Source organism: Tachysurus fulvidraco, chromosome 4 (assembly GCF_022655615.1).
Source record: "Tachysurus fulvidraco isolate hzauxx_2018 chromosome 4, HZAU_PFXX_2.0, whole genome shotgun sequence".
Taxonomy (NCBI): Eukaryota; Metazoa; Chordata; class Actinopteri; order Siluriformes; family Bagridae; genus Tachysurus; species Tachysurus fulvidraco.
This window is the reverse complement of record NC_062521.1, coordinates 11,448,709-11,471,948: the sequence shown is the minus strand read 5'-3', so window position 1 is coordinate 11,471,948 and position 23,240 is coordinate 11,448,709. Positions and strand designations below refer to the sequence as shown.

At 39.3% G+C, this 23,240-nt stretch overlaps 3 protein-coding genes across 3 annotated transcripts in view; all 3 read left to right on the top strand.

The window, feature by feature from the left end:
- Positions 1-8: 8 nt before the first annotated feature.
- nat8 (N-acetyltransferase 8) lies at positions 9-1,567 on the top strand. The gene is made up of 2 exons (XM_027150244.2): positions 9-148; positions 324-1,567. Exon 2 carries the CDS (start codon positions 327-329, stop codon positions 993-995), a length of 669 nt encoding a protein of 222 aa, XP_027006045.2. The 5' UTR covers positions 9-148; positions 324-326; the 3' UTR covers positions 996-1,567.
- Positions 1,568-1,758: 191 nt separating this feature from the next.
- LOC113644940 lies at positions 1,759-2,760 on the top strand (the record flags this gene model as incomplete). Its single annotated transcript, XM_047812100.1, is given in 4 exon segments — positions 1,759-1,973; positions 1,975-2,106; positions 2,108-2,204; positions 2,238-2,760. Coding segments are annotated over 4 exon segments (603 nt in total), but the record flags the coding sequence as incomplete, so codon positions are not given.
- A 4,718-nt stretch (positions 2,761-7,478) lies between these two features.
- Positions 7,479-23,240, top strand: part of dctn1b (dynactin 1b) — a 32,713-nt gene continuing 16,951 nt past the window's right edge. Inside the window, exons 1-8 of the mRNA XM_027150220.2 lie at positions 7,479-7,901; positions 12,081-12,332; positions 12,431-12,509; positions 12,670-12,701; positions 15,827-15,847; positions 19,998-20,015; positions 21,125-21,145; positions 21,598-21,768. Of these exons, the coding sequence (XP_027006021.1) occupies positions 7,869-7,901; positions 12,081-12,332; positions 12,431-12,509; positions 12,670-12,701; positions 15,827-15,847; positions 19,998-20,015; positions 21,125-21,145; positions 21,598-21,768 (627 nt within the window). The 5' untranslated portion in view covers positions 7,479-7,868. The remainder of the gene's footprint in view (positions 7,902-12,080; positions 12,333-12,430; positions 12,510-12,669; positions 12,702-15,826; positions 15,848-19,997; positions 20,016-21,124; positions 21,146-21,597; positions 21,769-23,240) is intronic.

The window sequence follows — 23,240 nt, the reverse complement described above, 5'->3', positions numbered from 1 at the left end:
TTATGTTTATTGGAGACTTTTATTTTGACATAGATACAAAACGTGCTCCAACTCGCTGGAGAGCGCAAATGATCCCTAACAGCTTAGAGAAGAAAACGAAGAAGAAGGAAAAAGAGGAACAGGAAACATTGAGTCGCTCTAAATAAAGGTGAGTGAATAAAATATTAGTCTGTATGATCAAGTGCTTTCTTCGTATCTCTGTGTTTGCAGTCGGTTATCTGTGTAAACACAGCTGTCGGTCATCATTCCTGTTTATAATCTCATCTGTTCGTCTCAGATTTTACAGTGTAATCAGTCACACTGTGTGTGTTTTGGTTTTGAAGGATATGGCTGAAGTGCAGATTCGTCGCTATGAGGATGATGACGACGAAGATGTGAAGGAGATCTTCACCCTTGGAATGAGCGAGCATGTGCCATCCTCTTGCATGCATGTACTGAAACAGCCACCCACCCAGATGTTGCTAGCATGTGTTTTCTGTGCACTGCTAGCTAGCTCTAAGTCCATCTTGCTGCCCATCCTGGCTGTTACTCTGCTGCTGGCTGCAGGGCGCCAGGGAATCAGTTACATGTTCTCCAGATACATCCAAGTTTCCTTGCATAAAGACCTTAACAATATCCGGGACACGTACCTAGAACAGCCCAACTCCTGCTTTTGGGTGGCCGAGTGCCAGGGTCGGGTGGTGGGCACGGTGGCATGTCTCCCTGCAGAGCGCAATGAGGGCTGCCTGGAGCTGAAGCGCATGTCAGTGAAGCACTCACACCGTGGCATGGGCATTGCTAAATCCCTGTGCCATACTGTCGCCGATTTTGCTCAGCTGAAGGGCTTTCCAGCTGTGGTACTCTATACTTCAGTTGTCCAGACAGATGCTCATAAGCTATACGAGAACGTGGGTTACAAGAAGATCCGAGAGTTTGTTGTGCCAGAGTTGGTTGCCAAGATCACCAACTTTACTTTATTTGAGTACAGGCTTGACCTACAGCGGTCTTTAAACTAAATGAGATTGTGGTTCGCTTTATTGAAAAAAAGTTGATCCATTCAATTATTCTGTTCATGTATTTCAGTTCTATCAGTGACCACTGTAAATATGTGAATGTGGAAGGGATAGCTTTAATATTTTATGTGTATTGAATCATTCTGGAGTAAAGAAAATTCTGTGCACAATTAACTCAGAAATCAGTTATTAATTAAAATCATGAACACAGATATCCTGAGATACATATCCCAAAAATATTCAAGTGCAACTTACCACTGTTTTTCCTTAGATTGCACTTTTGATTGAAATCTTCTGGCTTTATGTATAACCCATTTAAAGTATTTATGTAATGATTTAGTGTTTTATAGTTCCTTTTAGGACTAATCTTTTTATGACTAATCTTTTTAGGACTAATCAGCACACACAGACTGTTGGGCAAAAAGGCATCTGTACATGTTAACAATAGTGAATATATTAACAGATTTTTCTGATAATCTTCATGTAATTATTGCTCTGACCAGAAGTATGTAGCCGAACAAGCATTTAATGATGCATAATATGGCTGTAATTAAAACCTTTTTATTCCACAAAAACCTGCTTTGTGATTGTGTATTTAATGTAATTTTTATGATAGAAGCTAGGGGACATAGTAAGAAAGTGCTGCTCGTGATATACAAGAAGTTGTGAAATTGTAATGCTCTCTTTGGCCGAATCACGTATTATGTGCATTACAACATTTAGGTAAAACTTAAAACAGATCACACAGATTATACTGCTGCTCTGATTTTCACTTGTAGTGTACACATCACTACTAGACATTATCCGGGAGTATGAAGACTCGGACTATGCTTCTGTGCAAAAGTTGTACTCGACAGGTTTCAGAGAGCATGAAGGAGCTGTATGTGTCCTTAACCTGAAACAGCTCTGGGTTCAGACTGTGCTGCTCAGACTATTTATTCTCTTCCCATTCCTGTTCAACTCTCTTCTGGCCTCCTTTTTTTGTATTCCCCACACAGGGAATACAACTCAGTCTCTGCAAGAACCTGCAGGATAATTGAGCATCCTACGTACACCCGGGACAGGGCAGCTGGTTATCCTTAACAGGAACAATGGTAATATTACCCTGTAATATTTGGTGCATGGGAGCTGAAACTCATCTTAGTGAGAAAGGCCTTGCCAAAGCACTCTTGTTAGACCGCCCTGTAGTTTGCTGCTGAACATAAAGTCTGAGTTTATAGCAGGATGCTGCACACGCACAGAGAGAGGGTGGTATTGTTCACTTCTATGATGCAGTCAGATACTCAGAAACTCTACCACATCCTGGGTTCCCACAAGGAGGAGGAGTTTGTTATGCCATCACTTTTTGGCAGGCTCATCAACTTCCTTTTGTTTAAATATGCATATTATCTTAGGACTGTTTAGTATAACAGTGTATACAGTAAATAACTCCAGTGATGGTGTTGCATTTACAAAGAAGTGATTACAGTAAAACTGGATTCTGGGGATTGTTTTGTGTGAATATTTACATCCTGTGTTTTCTTTTTGCTGTTTTAATCATATTTACTTTGATTTCTGAAGCATGCTTAATACCTTTATTTTGTTTCACCATTACAGCCTTAATAGTTACTCTTGTCAATGTACAATTTAATAAAAAAAAATTCAATAAATGTTTGTTTTCTCCCAACATTTTTAAGTACAGATACTAAACGAGTCATGCCCTGTATACCGAATAAATTTCAAATAAAATTGTGTTTATTAAACTTTTTAAATACATGTAATAAAAAAAAACATTGTCTTGTGTTTCATTGTAATTATAAATACACATTGTTTTGGCTGTCTTATGTTGGTGATTGAAAACGTTATAGGGATGTGGTAGCTCAGTGGTTAAGGCGTTCAACTACTGATCGGCAGAGGTGGCAACAGTACACACATACTTTACTCAAGTAGAAGTACAGATACTCATTTTTTAAAAGACTCCAGTAAAAGTTGAAGTAGTGACTACACAGTTTTACTCAAGTTAAAGTAAAGAAGTATGGACTCTGACATGTACTTAAGTAAAAAATCGCCGATACTTCTACCTGTTTAGTGTCATGCTGGTAACTGGATGTCATGTTTTATATATATATATATATATATATATATATATATATATATATATATATATATATATATATATATATATATAATGTGTGTATATAATTTTGGAGTGTGCTGATGGACATTTGTGTTCATCAGCCACAAGAGTGCTACGAAAGGCAGGCACTGATGTAGGTGAGGTAGGGTGGAGTCAGCGTTCACATTCATCCCAAAGGTGTTCAGTAGGGATGAGATCAGAAAACAACCACATATAGCAGGGACGGTCAGGTGACCCAATACTTTTGGAAATATAATGTATACCAAGTGTATCACCAAGGCCATATCCCAAACTGTAGGGAGATTCCAGCTCTGTCCTTGAAAACAACTCAAAATTATTGTTATGTTTTACAAATGACAAAATTAATGTTAATTAAATTAAGCACTTCGTGTTTTTGGGTTGACACCAGGGGTGGTTCTAGGATTTCATCTTTAAGGGGTTTAGCACCCACTGAGAATTTAAAACAAGAAGAGTTCTATATTATATTATATATGACAACTCTGGTAATAAGAATAGTGAAATTTCACTGACTTTGGTTGCCGTCTTTGCGTCTTTCCGCCGATTAAAGTTATAGATAAACGTCTCCAGCTCTGACTGCGCGTGCTCGCTGCGCGTACCTGTGCTTTTCCGTTCAAATAAAGCAGACAGCTGAAGACGCACTTTTGTCAACACACGCGTGTAAAAGCAAAGTAAAAAAATCGCTCTTGGATCAAACTGATAAATAATTTTCTTTCCCATCGACGACATGTTCTGCATTTTAACGTAATTTTTATTGTTTATTTATGAAAGTAAAAATCATCCTTATAGTTTTAGGGTGGCTGAGATTACAGACAGGGGGCTGAAGCCACCCTAAAAAAGGGCTAGAACCGCCCCTGGTTGACACAATTCGCAACGCATTCGCCAGGAATCCTTTTTGACGCCGATTATTTCAAACATCTCCCTCATATATGCCCATGTGTGTTCAGAAATGTCCTCGTTGTTAGTTATTTTAACATCGGTGACTCCCTCTGAATTAACATTAGCCATTCCTTTTGTAGGCGTGCTGCTCATTAGCTCCGCTATCCTTAGTCTATGTCTGATAGCCAGTAAATAATACAGTACACCAGTCACATGGGGAAAAGCCGCACAATGACAGGATGATAGGCTGGAAACAGCGCTCAATGAGAAGAAATAATACTAAAAGTAACGAGTCCGTTTTGAAAATGTAAGAAAGTAAAAAGTACAGATATTTGTGTAAAAATGTAATGAGTAAAAGTAAAAATTTGTCCGAAAAATAAATAGTGGAGTAAAGTACAGATACCAGAAAAATTCTGCTGATCGGAAGGTCACTGGTTTGAATCCCAGGTAGGTACTCTAAGTTATTGTGGTCTGTCCAGACCAGGAACAGCTGCTCAGCACCCTCTAACCAGTAGTACCACTCCTTCAAAGCTAACTTAATAGCTAGCAACTCACATTCCCCAGTGGTGTAGTGGTGTTTGCCTGGGCTGAGTTGGTGAGAAAAGGGCAAAGACGGATTCCACCCTCCGTGTCTGAAGCGTCGATCTGCACAACAAACTGTAGGGTCAGAATCAGAGCAGTCGGAAACAGGCCTTTTTGACAGAGGAAGGACTGCTTTGCTTCAGGAGACCAAGATAATGTGCGTTGTGAGAAGTGATGGAGGCGTGCCACCACAGAGCTGTACCCCTAAAGCCTTTCTGATAAAAGTTTGAAAAGCCGAGGAAGTGCTGGAGCTGCATGTGAGACTCAGGTCTGGGGGCCACATCTTTTATGCAGTCTGGGTTCATCTGTAAACTACTGGCTGAGAGCATGAATCCAGAAAGGTGCTCGAGGGCATGTACACATACACATACAGCCACTGGAGGACATGCAAACATGGTGAATGTGTTTCTCCAGGGGGTGGGAGAAAATCAAGATGTTGTCCAATTAAAAGAAGACACACACGTAGAGAAAATCACAGTCACGTCAGTCAAATGCCTGAAACACTGCTGTGAAATTTATTGTTTATTCAAGGTTTTATTCCATGAATGTCTGAGGAGTTGTTTCAAATGCCAGGGTTTTTAAAGTGCCATTTGTAAATAGCTTTGGATAAAAGTGTTAATCACCTAAGAATATTGTCTATATTGTCAGTTTGTTTCCATGCCACATTATTACACTCTTAATGAAAAATGAATATTCAAGGGATCCTTAATGGTTTAGTGGATAAATGAGGGTTCATAGCATCCCAATAGGGTTCAGTTACATTTTATTCTGATGAGTGTAAGTGTGGAACATTTTAACAAAACAAAACACAAATTCAGTAACACACTGACCAAAACTCAAAACAGAATGCTAGATCCTTATCGAACATCACATGATCATTGCTGATTGGACACAGCGTATGACCATTACAAAGAAGAACGCGTGCATTTTGTCAGTCTGTAAGTTTTTGGGGGTTTTTTAGCCAAAATGGCTTAATGCCGTTGTATTGCTTTCATCTATATGAATGGCTTCCTGTACAGGTATCAGCGCACATACTAATATTAATGCTGTAATTATAAATATGACCACATATAAAAATTGTTTTTTTTTTAATTTATGATTTAATTCAATAGCATAAATAAAAGAATTAGTCAGTTAATTTAGGATCTTACTGTAAATCTCTTCCATATATTTCTGTTTTACATGGTTTCAACATACTTTAGCCAACATTTGTCAGGAAGAACCTTTTTGTTTCTGTTAAAAATTTAAAGTTAAAATTAGCTTTTTAAAGTAGAACCTCAACAGTGTGTATCGCTTCTCCGACTACACTTCTTAGTCTTCTCCTCCTCTTTCTTTACTTGTCCCTCATGTCCTCTTAGCTCATCTGATTAGTCCTCTTTCTACTTTTCCCTGCTATGGGTCTGTTTGTAGTTCCTGTCATTAGGATGTCTGCCTAGATGAAAGACCCACTTAGCTGGAGATCTGTTAAGGGAATATAAGAGCCGCAGTTAAGGTGCATTAGTAACCAAACAGATGCACATTTTGTACAATGGTAACTGTGGTGTAATTTTGATGGTTACTGCATATGTAATGAGATATAAGGCAGTGGCGGCTCTGTAATTAGTGATTATTTTTCACCTGCTCCTAGTTTCTGTGCATTCTCTTTAAAGGAAAGATACAAATGCTTCATTGCAGTTTTAGCTCATAATGTGTGCTAATCCTTTTGTGTGTGTCTGTTGCACTCTCGTCAGCTGAAGTTGCACACTGCTCTGTCTATTTGGCTTTTTGTGCCAAAAGAGCTGCGTCACATTGAAGCAGGCCTGCAGCAGAAGAGAAAGGCTGAATAGGGAGGCCACCTTCCTCTAGCTCGCTGCCTTAAAGTGACCTTCCCAGTGACGTTAACAGCATGGGAAAAAAGAACGGCTAAGAGCTGATTTCTTTGTGATCTATTTGGAGGCGTGAAATGATCTCAGTTGGTTTAAAGAGCGTGGTTAGGTGTCCAGTTTAGGTTACAGAACTAATATCTGTTCTGATATCACAGGAGAATAACATGGTATAAAAAGCAGTTGTGAGTTCTTACTGTAGCATAATACAACAGGAATGCATTATTAGTGGTAATTAATTAGATATATTGTGAGTACTGTTGCCAAATTAATACAAATGAATGAGTATGGGACAACTTGGGCTAAATATGTAGGAGTTTAAGTGGCAGGTAGAAGAGTTATGGCAATGAGAGATATGGAATGTGGAACGTAGTGTTATATATGTGTTATCACTGTGCTATAACATAAGTATAACTGAATATCATAAGTACACTTCATATGGTAGATTGTATTGCTTCCCAAATTACCAAAACTAATTAATAAAAAAACATTGATATTAAATCAGTGACTAAACTGTCAAGTGTCTGTTTGTAATATACAAAAGCTTCTCTTAATGTTGTCCTCTTAATGTTTGCTCTAAACTGTGGTTCTTTATTTTAAAAAAAAATTGTAGTTAAAAATTTTTTTTTTTACCAGTAAATATAATTTAAAAAAATAGAAATACTGTACATACTAGGTTTATACTAGAAATATAAATATCTTATATACTGTGTGTATATATATATATATATATATATATATATATATATATATATATATATATATATATATATATATATATATATATATACACTATCTAGGGATATAGGGAGATATTAGTATAGTATAGTATAGTATAGTATATAGTATATATTAGTATATAGGGATATCTTTGAATAAGGGTTAACATTTAGATGCTTGTGTGTGATTATTTCTGATGATTTGCACTTATTAGTACCTTGACGCATGGTTTTATAAGCATTTGTAAGCTTCTGTGTAATGGAGGGCTTTAGGACCCAGCACAGGCTTTTCTGGATCTGTCACAGAAAGCCCAGACACTAGCGCAGTAACATTGCTCTCCAAACGCACTCCCCCCCCAGCACCGGATACACACTATACATCCATATGCACTATTCTCCCATTAGACAAGTCCTCTTAGTCAGCTCCCATTCATACTCACACACACACACATTTAGATTTCAAGACGGGATGCACTAATTGTCTACTCATCATTGTTCATCAAGCAGTGGTGCTGGCCTTCTCCTGGACCAAGAGCAAACAGCAAGTTTCATCCAGCCACCATACAGATGGAGAGAAGAGACTGAGTGATGTGTGATGGAAGACAGGAGAGGTAGGGAGTGTTACAGAGGAAGACAGAGAGGTAGAGACCATATTACCATCTAGATAAGGTTAGAGAGTCATCATCAACACTGGAGCAGCATGTCTCAAATGAAGAGGTACACTTATAGCAGGGTGAGTCAATACCTTAACCGAGTGTCTGTTATTTATTTTCTATGCACCTTCAAGAAAGATATGTCTTCATCATGTAAAATGATATTGGATATTGATGGTCCCATGTGTCTGATTGGCTTTGTGTTTGGGGAAAGAGTAACATCACTGTGCTTTATCAGGTAGTATAGCATGACCGGAAGTGTACTGAAATGACACATGATGATGTCATTCAGTGAGTTCATTTATTACATAGAGTTAATTCATCTATTATTAAATTCAGCACTCAGTTAGGATGTGTATGTGTATCTGTCATTTCTTCTTTCTTTTTTATCTTTTATCTTTGATTACTATTATAATTCTAATCATTATTATTTCTTTACATTTTAACAGTGTTGAAAATGTTGAAGCTTATATGCATTTTGTTTTAAGCAAAGTATCTAAAAGTATCTTATAGTAATGGACTTCTGCATGATACATTAAATGATTAGTTTACTGTTTCCGTGTGTTCCTGAACCATCACACACACACACACACACACACACACACGCACACACACGCACACACTCGCACACACAAACACACAAGTTTACCCGTGCTGCACACCTGTAAAAAGTCTGCTAGGGTGTTTTGCTCTAAAAGCTTTAATTACAAAACAGCTCAATGTTACAGAGACTCACACAGTGTTTAATTATTTATTAGGTGCAGTGAAGAAACCATCTTGCATAGTCATTAAAACAATTCACACTTTCTCTCTCCATTTAGTCACCCTTTAATATTTGCTGAGTCACCATCATAACTCATTGGACCATCTCCTGGAATTTTTATTTTCAAACTCCTCCTGTCTCATCACGTAACTGTTAGATGCTTTGAAACGTGCATATCCATATCCATTTGTTAACAGTATTTCATTAAAAGCACCTGGCAATTAATGTGAAGGTCACCCTTGTGCTACCAAAACAGATCTGAGCCTTTAAGGCATGGACTCACAAGACCCCTGAAGGTGTTCTGTGGTATCTTGGTAAAAGATATCATCAGTTGATCCTTTAAGCACTATTTCTAAAGTGGGACCTCCATGCACATCCCGCAGATGCTTGAATGGATTGAGATCTTTGGAATTTGGAGACACTCTGGACACTTTGCCATGTTCCTCAAACTATTCCTAAACAGATTTTACAGCATGTCAGACATTGTCCTACCAAAATACTCCACTGCCATAGGGGAATACTTTTCCAAGAAGAGTAGAAGGGGTCTATTTATCTACTTATCTGTAGCAAGGTTTAGGTAGGTGTTATGGGTCAAAGTAACATAAAAATGATGCCAGTACCCAGAGTTTCCCAGCAGAGCATTACCCAGAGCATCACACTACATCCACTGGCTTCCCTAGGGAAGCAATGCTCATGCACCTGGCTGTCCACATGATTGTAAAAGAAAGCATGATTCATCAGACTAGGCCACATTCTTCTATTGCTCCATGGTCAGCAATGTCGGCACAGGCTCTCTGACTGGTCTGCAGCTACACAGCTCCATATGCAGCAATGTATTGCATTGTACTGCCTGTTCTGACACCTTTCTATCATAGTCAGCATGAACATTCTGAGCAATTTGTGCTATTGAATACATTAGCTCTTCTATGGGATCTCACCAGATGTGCTAGTCTTCACTCCCCAACTCTCCTCAGTGAGACTTGGGAGCCTGTCACCAGTTCATTGGTTGTCCACGTTTGCTTGGTACTAACCACTGCATACTGAGAACAACCAACAAGACCTGCTGTTTTGGAATTGCTCTGACTCAGTGATCTAGCCATCTCAATTCAATTCAATTCAATTCAATTCAATTCAAGTTTATTTGTATAGCGCTTTTTACAATTGACATTGTCTCAAAGCAGCTTTACAGAACATAAACATAGAACAAAGGGTTATTATAAGAATAATATAAAGATTAATAGAGTACAAAATTCAAGATTAATATTAGATAGATTTAGTGTATGTATTTATCCCCAATGAGCAAGTCTGAGGTGACTCAGGCAGCAGTGGCAAGGAAAAACTCCCTTAGATGGTAAGGAAGAAACCTTGAGAGGAACCAGGCTCAAGGGGAACCCATCCTCATATGGGTAACACTGGAGGGTGTGATATTAAATATATAGACTAACAAATGTTCTATAGATGCAAAAGATCACATGGAGTTCACATCTTTTTAGTATAGCAGAATATAGGTGTAGCTGGTAGATCTCTAGATGCCTCAGGATTGCTTCATCTCAGTGGTCCAAAATCTTCATCGCACGGAGGACGATCAGAGCTGGTATAATTCCTGGATGCCTCGAGATGGGTAGAAGAGAGAAGCAATGGAGAGGGATTAACATATCTGCTGTTCATAAAATTTGCAATTCTGATATAATAGTGCACAATATTATGGGATGTATTATGTGTACGCCTGACTAAAGAGATGAGTTTTTAATCTACATTTAAACTGGGAAAGTGTGTCTGAGTCCCGAACACTATCAGGAAGACTATTCCAAAGTTTGGGAGCTAAATAAGAAAACGCTCTACCGCCTTTAGTAGACTTTGATATTCTGGGAACTAGCAGAAGTCCTGAGTTTTAGAAGACTAGTTAGATACATGGGAGCTAAACCATTAAGAGCCTTGTACGTAAGTAGCAGCAGTTTGTAATCAATTCTAAACTTAACAGGTAGCCAGTGTAGAGATTATAAAATTGGGGTTATATGGTCATACTTTCTTGTCCTAGTGAGAACTCTGGCAGCTGCATTTTGGACTAACTGTAGCCTATTTATTAAAGATGCAGGACAACCACCTAGTAATGCATTACAATAGTCCAGTCTAGAGGTCATGAAAGCATGAACTAGCTTCTCAGCATCAGATAAAGACAGGGTGTTTCTTAGCTTTGCAATATTTCTAAGGTGAAAGAAGGCTGCTTTTGTAGTATGGGCGATATGATTTTCAAAAGACAAGTTGCTGTCTAATATAACACCCAGGTCTTTCACTGTTGAGCTACTAGTAACAGTACATCCCTCTAAATGGAAGTTAACTTGTGAGAGTTTCTGTGTAATGGTTTTTGGACCTATAAGTAGTATTTCTGTCTTATCAGAGTTTAACAACAGAAAGTTGCAGCTCATCCAATCTTTTATCTCACTAAGGCACTGGGTAAATTTGGACAATTCGGCTATTTCATCTGGTTTTGATGAGATATATAACTGTGTATCGTTGGCATAACAGTAGAAATTAATCCCATGTCTTCTAATAATGTTCCCTAATGGAAGCATGTATATCAAGAAGAGCAGGGGTCCAAGGACTGATCCTTGAGGGACCCCATAATTAACTGGCAATAAGCTGGAAGATTCACCATTTAATTCTACAAAATGGTATTGATCAGACAGGTAGGATTTAAACCAACTTAAAGCCTGTCTATGAATACCTGTGTAATTTTGTAAGCGATCTAGGAGAATGTTGTGATTTATAGTGTCGAATGCAGCACTAAGGTCAAGTAGGACTAATAGTGACATACAGTCTTGGTCCGAAGCTAAGAACAAGTCATTAGTAACTTTAACAAGTGCTGTTTCTGTGCTATGATGTGGCCTGAAACCTGACTGAAACTCTTCAATTCGGCACTCATAGAAATACTTAAAGTTGATTAGATCCTTATACTTGCTCATTTTTCCTCATAAATATCAACTGACTCTTCACTTGATGCTTAATTTAGCCCACCCCTTGATAAGTGCCATTTTAAATTCATAATCTATTTTATTCACCTCAGTTGACTGTGGATTGAAAGTTATTTCCATTATTTTTGAATGTCTCTTTTGCTCTTGCTCTTGGTGCAACAAAAGAGCAGCATGTGACTAAACAGAAAATGAAAATGGAGCATGTCTCTAAAGAACTGCATCCTTGCTAGTTGAAATGAATGCAGGTATTTGAACTACTTTCTCGGAGATGTGTGTAGAGGAGCTGTTTGAGTTGTTCTTTCTGAGCCATACTTTGTATTTAAATTTGCACTGCAACACATAAACTGCTTAATTCTTCTTTTCCAGTTGGTAGAGCAGTATTTTGCAGATATTAAAGAAATAAAATCTATTAAATCATGCTTCTCCCTGTATTTATTGTATTATACAGCATGTATTTTGGATTATATGATTATTTGGATTTTAGTTTGTATAGCCCTTTTGTATTGTCCCTCTTTTTCTCTCAGACCACTAGTAGTGGCAGCAGCAGGATGAGTTCAGACGGAGGAGGACGGCCAGTGAAGGTGGGTTCTGTAGTGGAGGTCATTGGAAAGGGCCACCGTGGCACCGTGGCCTACATTGGCAATACTCTCTTTGCCTCTGGGAAATGGGTAGGAGTCATCCTGGAAGAGGCCAGAGGCAAGAACGATGGCACAGTACAAGGCAAGCGTTACTTCACCTGCCTTGAGAACCACGGCATATTTGTGCGGCAGTCACAGGTATACACATCGCTTATTGTAAGAGTGAGTTTAAATGGACATTGCACCTTTTATTCTATCCTTATCTCCTTACCTTCTATTCTTTTACTCACCTGTAGATCCAGTTGGTGGAGGATGGGGCAGACACAACATCGCCTGATACTCCTGAAGCTGCCACATCTAAAGTGCCTAAGCGAGGTGAGCTTCTCTTTATGGTCATTTATAAGCACCCAGTGTACACGTGTTTCATTTAAGTGTTTGAATACAATTTTACTCTAGATTTGTTACAGCCATGTTGGATTTCACAAATATGATCTTCACATTTTTTTTTTGTCTTTCTGATTTTCCTTGTCCACAGAGATTCTGGAGGCTCCCAAGTCTAATAAAGTAGTGAGTGCCAGTTCTTACCAAACAAACAAACAAACACAGAATGTGTTAGCATGTGTGTGGGTTATAAATATATAGTTGTCTTTGAAATGGGAACAACAAGGCCAATACAGTTTTGTTTTTGCTATAAATGGAATATCATAATTTTAGCTTTCATTATATTTACATCTAGATGTAATAAAAAGTTATAACAACGCATTTTTGCTTCTCAAAAATATTGGAACCTTTCTGAATATCTTCCGTTGTTTTGAGTTCTGGACTTAACATGTGATGATGATATTTGTTGTTAAAATGGATAAATATACATTAAGACCAGAGAGCTGTCTATCAGACAAAGGGAAGACATTTTGAAACCGAGTAAAGAGTGAAAAAATTGATCAGAGCCAATTTTTTTTTTAGGCATAGCTAATATAACAATTTGGAATGCCCTAAAAAAGAAAGAAAATATTGAAGATACCAGATATTAAACAGGTCGGTCTATTCAGTAAAGCTGTGAAGAAAAATCCCCCAAAAAAACACCAACAACCTCCACAGGGCATGGGTGAAGGTATTACAATGTACTGTTCGAATTTGGAGATCAGAAATATAGAGCTCATACCATTATATGCACAATCATCAGCAGTAAGAATCAAAGATCACTGACATTCACAAAGAAATACAGTGACGAGCTTTGGATCCAAGATTAAGTGATGGAAAGACTGAAGTGTGGAGAAAGGAAGGATCTGCCCCTGATCCAAAACCACAGCTTTGGCTTCCATGTCTGATTTACAGACAAATGCATCCAATCTAATTATGAGTAACTTTATCATGCAGCACACACAAGGACCCAAAACACACTGACAACACAACAAAAGACCTCATGGGGGAAAAAAGTTTTAAACCGGCAAAGTCAGTCACCAGTCCTTGAGCAGCATTTTCCCTCGTAAAGAGTAGACTGTCGGGTAAAACCCACTAAACAAACAAGAGTTGAAAGAAGCTGCAGTGCAATTCTGGAAAAGCCTCACAGCCTGTTATATCAGTGGGTTTCCATCTTGATGTGTTATTGCAATCAAGAGATATAACTCCAAATTTTAAGTGTTAAGTGTATAGCAAAAACCAAATAATTTGGCCTTGTCATTCCAGTACTTTTGAAGGAGACTGTATATGTGCCATTTTACCTGATCATTCTTCCTGTGTCACAATTTAATGTGTTAAAGTGTCATTTTAATGGGTTACATAGAAAGTGGACATTGTTATCTTTTACATCCACCAGAGGGGGTTAGTCCACCTCTCTGTCAGCTGCCATACAATACATACAGTATTTGTTAGTGTTGGAACAAAACACACTTTTTTATTGTAAATATTAATTCAGTTTTTCATAAATGCTTATACGTTGAAATTTTGAAATCATTGGATAATAATTCAATTTAGCTCTTTTGTCCTAGCCATTAGCAAAAAAAAAACCTCAAAACACATTTTTACTGTAAATCTCTTTCATTACACACTCCATACACATCATTTATTTTGCAAAAGAATTTTTCCATTCAACTCTGAACACAGATTTCACCATTAAGTCATCTAAGATCTTAGTACTACATAAAGTATAAGAGAATGTCTAATGCAATCTTTTACTGCAATTCTGTGGCTATACCTGCCATCCAAGATTGTATATTGGAAAAGGTTGGAAGAAAAATAGATGATGAGAAAAAAGATACTATAGAGATTGAGATTTAGGAGAGATGGAGAGATGTAGCGTGTGGAAAAATAGGACAAAAACTTTTATCTTCCAGTAAGAGACTGGAAGATAAAACGAGGTTCATTTATAATGGATGATAAATATGGAGACAATGTCATCATCTGTATTACATGATAGCATGCACCAACGTGTACCACATGTTCTAGCCAATCGGATATTAAAGGAAGAGTCCAGCATAGTTTTCTTTATAAACTGACAGATGATATTTGTCTGTTTACCATAATAATTTATTCATTTCAACAAATGTGAAATACATCAGAAACAATTCTCTACAACAATGCCATCAATGCCATCAGCATACACACTGCAACATCTTTTCACATGATCAGTGCAGTTTAATGTGGGTGGACTTTTATTGTGAATATTACTCTTTAGATGAGGCTTAGGTTTATATCTGGCAGTACAGTGGTGTGCAATATGTGTAGTTTTAAGACATGTGTTGGGGAAATGTAGAAGCAATGACACGTGCTTCGATGAACATGTGTAAGCAGTTGAAAAAACCTGCAATGTATGAACGGTATTTAATTATTTATCTGTCACATACACTCGACTTAAAAAAATATCGCCACCCTTTTAAAAGAACATATAGAAGCAATTAGAGAAACTGCCTATAATTTATCAGAAAAATAAATAGATTAATAAACTTTAGAGGAAACCACCTATAAACTGTATCATAAAAAAGATGCAGTCATCAGAAACACAAAGTCAGTGTTTTGCAATGCCTATTTAAGCTCAATTGCAAATTTGTGGTTCAAGCTGAATACAGAAGCACAAGTCTAAGAACAAAATGCGTGTGGAAAACAGCGTGTGGAAATGCTGGCAGAAGAAATTAGTCAGATATGAAACTTGCCGGTTTCTGTGGTTTTAACTGACATTATTCTTGGTATTTAAAAAAAATAAAAAATAAAGTGTCATCAAGAGTCTCCAGAATTGTTAGACATTATATGAAGAGGCTCAGTGCTGTTATTTTTCCCCAATCATAGTTAAAAAATAAAAGCCATGCTGTGTCATGCTGTATTTTTAAACTCAGGATATCGCTCACTGTATGTGTTATTTCTATGTTAGTTCTAATTTTAATGAAGGACATCAATATTTCTAGACTGTATTCCATCTCAGATTCAAGCAATACTGTACACACATACACTCTGCTGGTCTCTCCCTAACTCTTTTCCATACATTGAAGAGAAACAGTGGGTGAGTGTGTGTGTGTGTGTGTGTGTGTGTGTGTGTGTGTGTGTGTGTGTGTGTGTGTGTGTGTGTGTGTGTGTGTGTGTGTGTGTGTATGTGTGTGTGTCATTCTGGTATGTGTATGTGTGTACATTTCACTTGCTCGGACATGCTGATCGATTGACCTTTGACTTCTCACGTCTTCCTCCTTCCTCTGAGCATGCAGCGAGGAGCCAAACCCAAAAAGGTGCTGCATGTTTTTCTAAACTCACTTAATGCCGACTATCCCACACACACCACCGCTTCACTAAGGGCCGCTGCATGCTGTCAAACCCTGCTACACACACACTACTGTATATAACTGTGTGCTTGTACTCCTTGTCAGTCTGTTTTTGTCTGCTGGTTCTGTGCATTCAGACTGAAAGAGTTTGCGATAAGCTGCACGGATGTCCACTCACACAGTATGTGTATAGACGCTCCAGTGCATGCAGAGGGGCAGAAAGAAAAGGGACTGCAGTTCCACACATGCCGTATTATAGCATGCAGATATCATATGTAGATATCGTTATTACAGATTGCAAAGAATGCAGGCAATAGACACCATGTACAGTCTGATGTCTTCATTACAGCGTCTTTATTTTTTTGCTTTTTGTACCACCATTTAAGCTTGTGCAAGTGTTTGGATTTCAGCCTAAATGTTTTAATGAGGAGTTCTTCATCTTCAATATCATTAAAAAGAAAAAGGAACGAAAATAAAACTCTCAGCCCACATCTAACCTTTTCAAACTGAACATGTGCCTGTCTGGGAGCTTGTGCTTTCTGAAGCAATTTACTAAAGAGCTCAGTCTGTACTCTGTGGTGCAGACTGCCACAGGTCACTGCTGAAATATCGAGCTCTCACAGTCACATCTGCAGAGCCTCTTCGTATTAACGTCAACATTCAGTTGGTATTTCAGCTCAGAGGCTGCTCGGGTGCTGTACAAGACAATAGTATGTATATTAGAAATGCAGACTAAACAGAGCAAAGATGATCATTATTTTGTTTAACATATAACAGATATGCTAGTACAGTATAGCAACGAATAAGCAACATAAAATATTAATTCTAATAATAATACCTAAAATATATTTATTATATACAGTGTATGTCTAATGTACAGTATACACACTGTTCCTTCTGAAGTAAATAAAAAACAAAAAAACAAATCACAGTTATATAGAAAGTGTAGTACAGTAGATGAACAGACATGTTCTTTCAGTGATATTTGAGCCACCACTTAGTGAGGTCATAATTCTGTTGCAGCTCTCTTGGGCTTTTGTTCACTGTGTTTCATGAGTGCATGGTGTTCGGTTAATGATGCTTCAGTAATACAGGTTCCGTCAGTAACTTGAACTCTGTATTTCTTTTATATTTGGTAGCGTTATGTATTTATTTAACAGTAAATCCTTCCATTAATTATTCATTGTCTTCAGATACATATACATAATACATATTTTTACTGAAGTCATAAACAGCTCGGTGCAAATCTGGTTGAATGTCCAACATTGTTATGAATCCCTAGTGGTCCAGCTGCAGGATCCCATGTTCAAGCTCGGATAAAATGGGAAGGTTGCATCAAGAAGGGCATCCAGCACAAAACCGGTGCCAATAACCAAATATGCACCTCGGGTAATCCGCTGTGGCAACCCTAACTCGGGTTAAACTCAAAACTTGTCTCTCTACTTCATTACATTGAATTTGAAATATAATATGAGCACGTGGTGATACATGATGTAGTTAAAGTATTCAATGTCAGATTTGTGAATCTAAGAAATCAGTCATTCTAATAATATAATGCAAGAAGAAATATAGCCCTTCTAACACACAGGCACATTTGAGCAAACCAAGCCTTCTTGGAATTTTTTGTTGCTCATACAGTATGCACCTTGTCTGGTTGCACATTAGCACAAGCACAATGCACAAGCAACCTAACAAGTAAGAGACTGAGCACAAGTCTAACATCTAATGAAATATAACCTTTCCCATATATATATATATATATATATAGTTACTGCTAATGCAGCAGTGCCTCTCATGGAAGACACTCAGAGTCTGCTAATGTCTGTGGTTTACAATTTGCCATTGTGTTTAAATTACAATTATGCACATGTTACGGTTTCATTTTGAATCCAGTATGCTACAGTCCAGAACCTGACCACCAGACATTAACTGTTATCACATCCACTTTAATCTATTCTTTTATGAAGCACTAAAGTACACGGTGCAAAAGTCTGAGTAGACTGAAAGATGGATGTGACATGCAAAGTTGTAGAAAAAAAATGATTTGATGAACAGATATATAGGACAGCAACACCCTACTAACTCTATCTAATTATCACACCATCTTTCTGCTCTCTGCAGAGCTGTAATCTGATCTATCAATCTGTCTATACTGCAGCGCTCTTCTCTTCTTTTCTCTTTAGAGGGGGAGAGGAGAGGAGAGGGGGTAGAAGAAGGGAGAGGCTGAGGAGGGGAGGGAGAGGGAGAGGAGAGAGAGGAGAGAGTGAGGGGGGGAGAAGAGAGGGAGAGAGGGGAGAGGACGAGAGGAGAGGAGAATAGAGGAGAGGAGAATAGAGGAGAGGAGAGGAGAATAGAGGAGAGGAGAATAGAGGAGAGGAGAATAGAGGAGAGGAGAATAGAGGAGAGGAGAATAGAGGAGAGGAGTGGAGAAGAGAGGAGTGGAGAAGAGAGAAGAGGAGAGGACAGGAGAGGAGAAGAGAAGAGAGGAGCGGACAGGAGAAGAGAGAAGTGGAGAAGAGAGGTGGGGAGAAGAGAGGAGAGGACAGAAGAGGAGAATAGAGGAGAGGAGAATAGAGGAGAGGGGGAGAAGACGAAGAGAGGAGAGGAGAGGAGATGAGAGGAGATGAGAGGAGAGGAGAGGAGAATAGAGGAGAGGGGGAGAAGAAGAGGAGGGAGGGAGAGGAGATGAGACCGAGAGGAGAAGAGAGGAGTGGAGAAGAGAGGTTAGGAGAAAAGAGGAGAAGAGAGGAGAGAAGAGGAGAGGAGAGAAGAGGAGAGGAGAGAGAGAGAGGAGGGAGAGGAGAGGAGAGAGGAGGGAGAAGGGAGGAGAGGAGGGAGAAAAGAGGGAGGAGAGGAGAGGAGAAGAAGGAGAGGGGAGAAAGAGGAGAGGAGAGGGGAGAGGAGAGGGGGGAGAGGAGGAGAGGAGGAAGAAGAGAGGGAGGGCAGGGAGAGGGAGAGAGAGGAGAGGAGAGGAGAGGAAGGGAGGAGAGGAGGGAGCAGGAGAGGGAGAAGAGGGAGAGCGGAGAGGGGGGGAAGAGGAGAGAGAGGGAGGGAGAGGAGGGAGAGGAGAGGAGAGGAGTGAGAGGAGAGGAGAGGAGAGCGTATCATTTTATGCTTCTCTTCTTCTCTTCTCTTCTCTTCTCTTCTCTTCTCTTCTCTTCTCTTCTCTTCTCTTCAGGTTTTCTGCCCTAACTAAGTGCATTAATATGTTTTAAAACACAGATATTTAGTGAAGCTAAAATTGTGGTCTCAGTGTACACTGCACCTGTACAACTTAATGTAATTAACCCATAGACAGCTACCAGTGAAATGTTGCTAGGATACAGGGCAGACTTCCATCAGTTCCCCCTTCCCCTCACCCGCTCTTCTCTCTCTCTCTCTCTCTCTCTCTCTCTCTGTCTCTCTCTCTCTGTCTCTCTCTCTCTCTCTCCTTGTTCCTCTCTAAGGCTAACACTCAGGAGGGAGGGAGGCTTGTGATGTAATGTGATGGCGAGGCAGCTGTAGGCACAAAAGAGCAACAGAGGGAGGGAGGGAGGGAGGGAGGGAGGGAGGAGGAGACTAAGGGAGAGGCGAGGAAGAGAGAGAGAGCGAGAGAGAGAGAGATGGATGCTGAGGGAGAGAGCGATGGCTGCTCTGCAGAAGAGTGACAATGCCTATAATCAGAAAGACAAGTCGAGTAGTAGTAGAGAAGAAACTCTGACTGCTGGTGAAATAAAATCCAAGGATTCGGATACTGCAGCAAACGAAGAGAGAGAGAGAGACCAAGATTAGTAGACTACCTGCAGCAGCGTTTTGTGGTGTGTGTGGTGTGTATGTGTGTGTGTGTCTGTACACAGCTTGCATTCTAATGTGTGTTTTTGGCTTTGCTAAATGTTTGTCATGCTTTCCCCATTCTGTCTCTCTGTTAATGTGACTGAAAGGCTTTCTGTATTTCTACTCTCTCTTTGCCCCTTGTGTGTGTGTGTGTGTGTGTGTGTGTGTGTGTGTGTGTGTGTGTGTGTGTGTGTGTGTGTGTGTGTGTGTGTGTGTGTGTGTGTGTGTGTGTGTGTGTGTGCACACACTGTTTGTGTGCTGTTGTGGTGTATTTTCCTCGACACTTGCCAATATGAAGAGACAGACGCCAGCTCCTCGTAAGGTATACAGCATCTGATTTGCTTGAAGACCATATTCCTGTGTTTGTCTACATAAAATATACTTCATATCTTCATATTATAATAAAATATTAAAAAAACTAGAAGCTCATAAAGGCAGTGACTCTGGTGTGTTGTGTGAGTGTGGTGTGAGTGTGTGTGTGTGTGTGTGGTTCAAGGGGTTTGGGGTTGTGACAGAATGAGTAAGTGCAGATCAAGTTGTTAGTGCAGCAATACAAATAAAATGCTTACTTGTGAATGGCATTGTGTTAGGATTATGCATTAGGATTATTAGCATTGTGCTTAGCGATTAGCCACATGATAAAATTATAAAATGTTTATGATTACAATTCTTAAGGCAAGTAAGACTAATAATATTTATAATTCCATTTTATTATAACGATTAAAGGAGTTATTAGGAGTTATTAGCCTATTTTATATATGTGCTTATGAATTGATTTTTATTATGAACTGTGTGTGTATGTTTGTGTGTGTGTGCATAGTTAAGTACAGAAGGGCTTTGTTTGTGCAGGGAACTGTTGTGTCCTCAGTGTAACAGAGCTCTCATGAAAAGGCTTGTGTGTGTGTGTGTGTGTGTGTGTGTGTGATGTGTGTGTGGTGTGTGTGTGGTGTGTGTGTGTGTGTGTATGTGTGTGTGGTGGTGTGTGTGTGCGTGTGTGTGTGTGCGTGTGTGCGCGCTTGACCTTGGTGGGTGCCAGTCGGCTATGCAGATTTTCCTAATTAGAGAATAAAAATATTTTAGACAAACTTATGTTCCTGAATTTTTCTTGACAAATGTGTTAATGCTAGAACTGTTATATAAAGAAAAGCACACACACACACACACACACACACAAACACACAAACACCACACACACAACACACACACACACACACACACAAACACACACACACACACACACACACACACACACACACACACACACATATATATATATACTACACACAAACACAAACATGCACAACCTGCTTGTCTAGTTCTCTAATCATGACACCTCTATACTTTCTTTCTGTATAAATTTCTCTTTCTAAATGCTTTGTCATGATGTGTGTGTTTTTCTGGTGTGTGTCTGTGTGTGTTCTTTCTCCACAGACTACGGCCAGGAGGCCAAAGGTGAGTTTTAATTCACAACAAGGTTTTAAACTAATTCTACTAACTACTTTGTTGTGAGTTTTAACACATTCTAATCAAGTGAGGAAGTGTAATATTTCTCACCTTTGATTAGTCTCATGTGGGATGAGTGAAGCTTTATGTTGAGAACTCACTGTTTTATGTGTGTTTCAACCACTTAAACTCATTCTTACATCTAAATAAAAGGTAACAGCTTTATCACTTATTTGGATTTTGTTGTCTGTGTTCCTTTTTTTAATACTGTATCTCAAGATGTATGTATGTATATATAGCACATTATAACAGGGAATGTATAATGTTGTATAAAGTATATAAACTTGCCACCGTTTGATACCCAACGTGTGTGTGTGTGTGTGTGTGTGTGTGTGTGTGTGTGTGTGTGTGTGTGTGTGTGTGTGTGTGTGTGTGTGTGTGTGTGTGTGTGTGTGTGTTAGGCACGTACGGGTGTTGGAGTGAAGGTGGGATCTGGCTCTGCTTCAGCTGGAGAGATGAGCAGCAGTGAACCCAGTACACCTGCTCAGACCCCACTGGCTGCTCCTGTTATCCCCTCTCCTGTTGGGACACTCCCCTCCCCTGGAGCTTCCTCTATCTCTGCCCCCAGTAAGGTGAGATACAGCATTTCCTTTTGCTATCTTTCTAGAATTAGGGATTAGTATAATTTTACTAGAGTATTTACGCATGTCATAAGGTGTAATATCAGTCAAATAGTTTATAAGTCTTTGACTATTCATTGAGTGAATGATTTGTTACACTACACTGAGAATGTGATTGTCTAGATCATGTCGGTTTTAATGTCGGTTGTGGTTGTGGCTCAGTGTAATACTCATATACTGTATATAGACCACAGAAGGACATAAGTGACCGAGCTGTGTGTGCTCATATATAGAAGAACCCGCAGCATTACAGTAGCTAAGTCAAATATTTTGCTTAATTTTGCCAGACATAATGCATTTATCTAATGTTCATCTCTTGAGTAGTAGCTAGTTAAGTTACAATAAGGCATCCAATAAAAGCTAATTATATGTGAATTTGTGTGTGTGTGTGTGTGTGGGTGTTGTGTGGGGGTGTGTGTGGTGTGTTGTGTGAGAGATCAGGAGGAGGAGGCTCTACGGGCACAGGTGAAGATCTGGAAGAGAAGCTGGAGACTCTGCGGATTGAAGCGGGCAGAGGATAAGGCCAAGCTAAAAGAGCTGGAGAAGCACAAGATTCAGCTGGAGCAGCTACAGGAGTGGAAGAGCAAGATGCAGGAGCAGCAAAATGAGCTACAGAAAACAACTCAAAGAGGCCAAAAAGGTACACACACACACACAAACACACACAACACACACACAACACACACACCACACACACAAACTACACACAAGCCTAATCAGGTGCTGATCTTTATATATGAAGTGATTAGTAGCAGCATCATGTTAAGGTAATGCAACACCCATGAACCCGATGACTGAGGAGATACACACACCTTGACTGACCTCTCACACAAACAAAAAGATGTCAAGAGGACAGATATGTTCTAATACTGATTTTGCCTAATGTCTTTACGGTAGGAAGCAAAAGAGGCTTTAGAAGCAACGGAGCATTATATGGAGGGATGATGGCAGACACTGCAGATGCTATAGAGAGATGGCAACTTTAGATAAAGAGATGGCTGAGGAGAGGGCAGAGTCTCTGCAGCTGGAGGTGGACGCACTTAAAGAAAAGTGGACGAATGACCATGGACCTGGAGATCCTCAAACATGAGATAGAGGAGAAGGCATGTGTACTGTACATATGCACATGTACACACAAATGCATGCCTTCATTATTTCTCTTCCTGTGGTAGAAAAACTAATTCATTCACAATGGCTCCTGACTTGCAGGCTCTGATGGTGCAGCATCTAGCTTTCATGTGAACAACTGGAGGAACAAATGCCCGAGTTGAAGGAGGCCTTGGTCAGGTGCGTTGTAATGCAATCACTGGGAATGTCGCAAAGCCTGCTTTGGCAGCTGTGTAGTTTCCAGCTAATAACTTCTGCATGTGTGGGTGTTGTGTATATTGTGTGGGTCAGGCGCAGGTGTGGTGTGACGCTTGGCG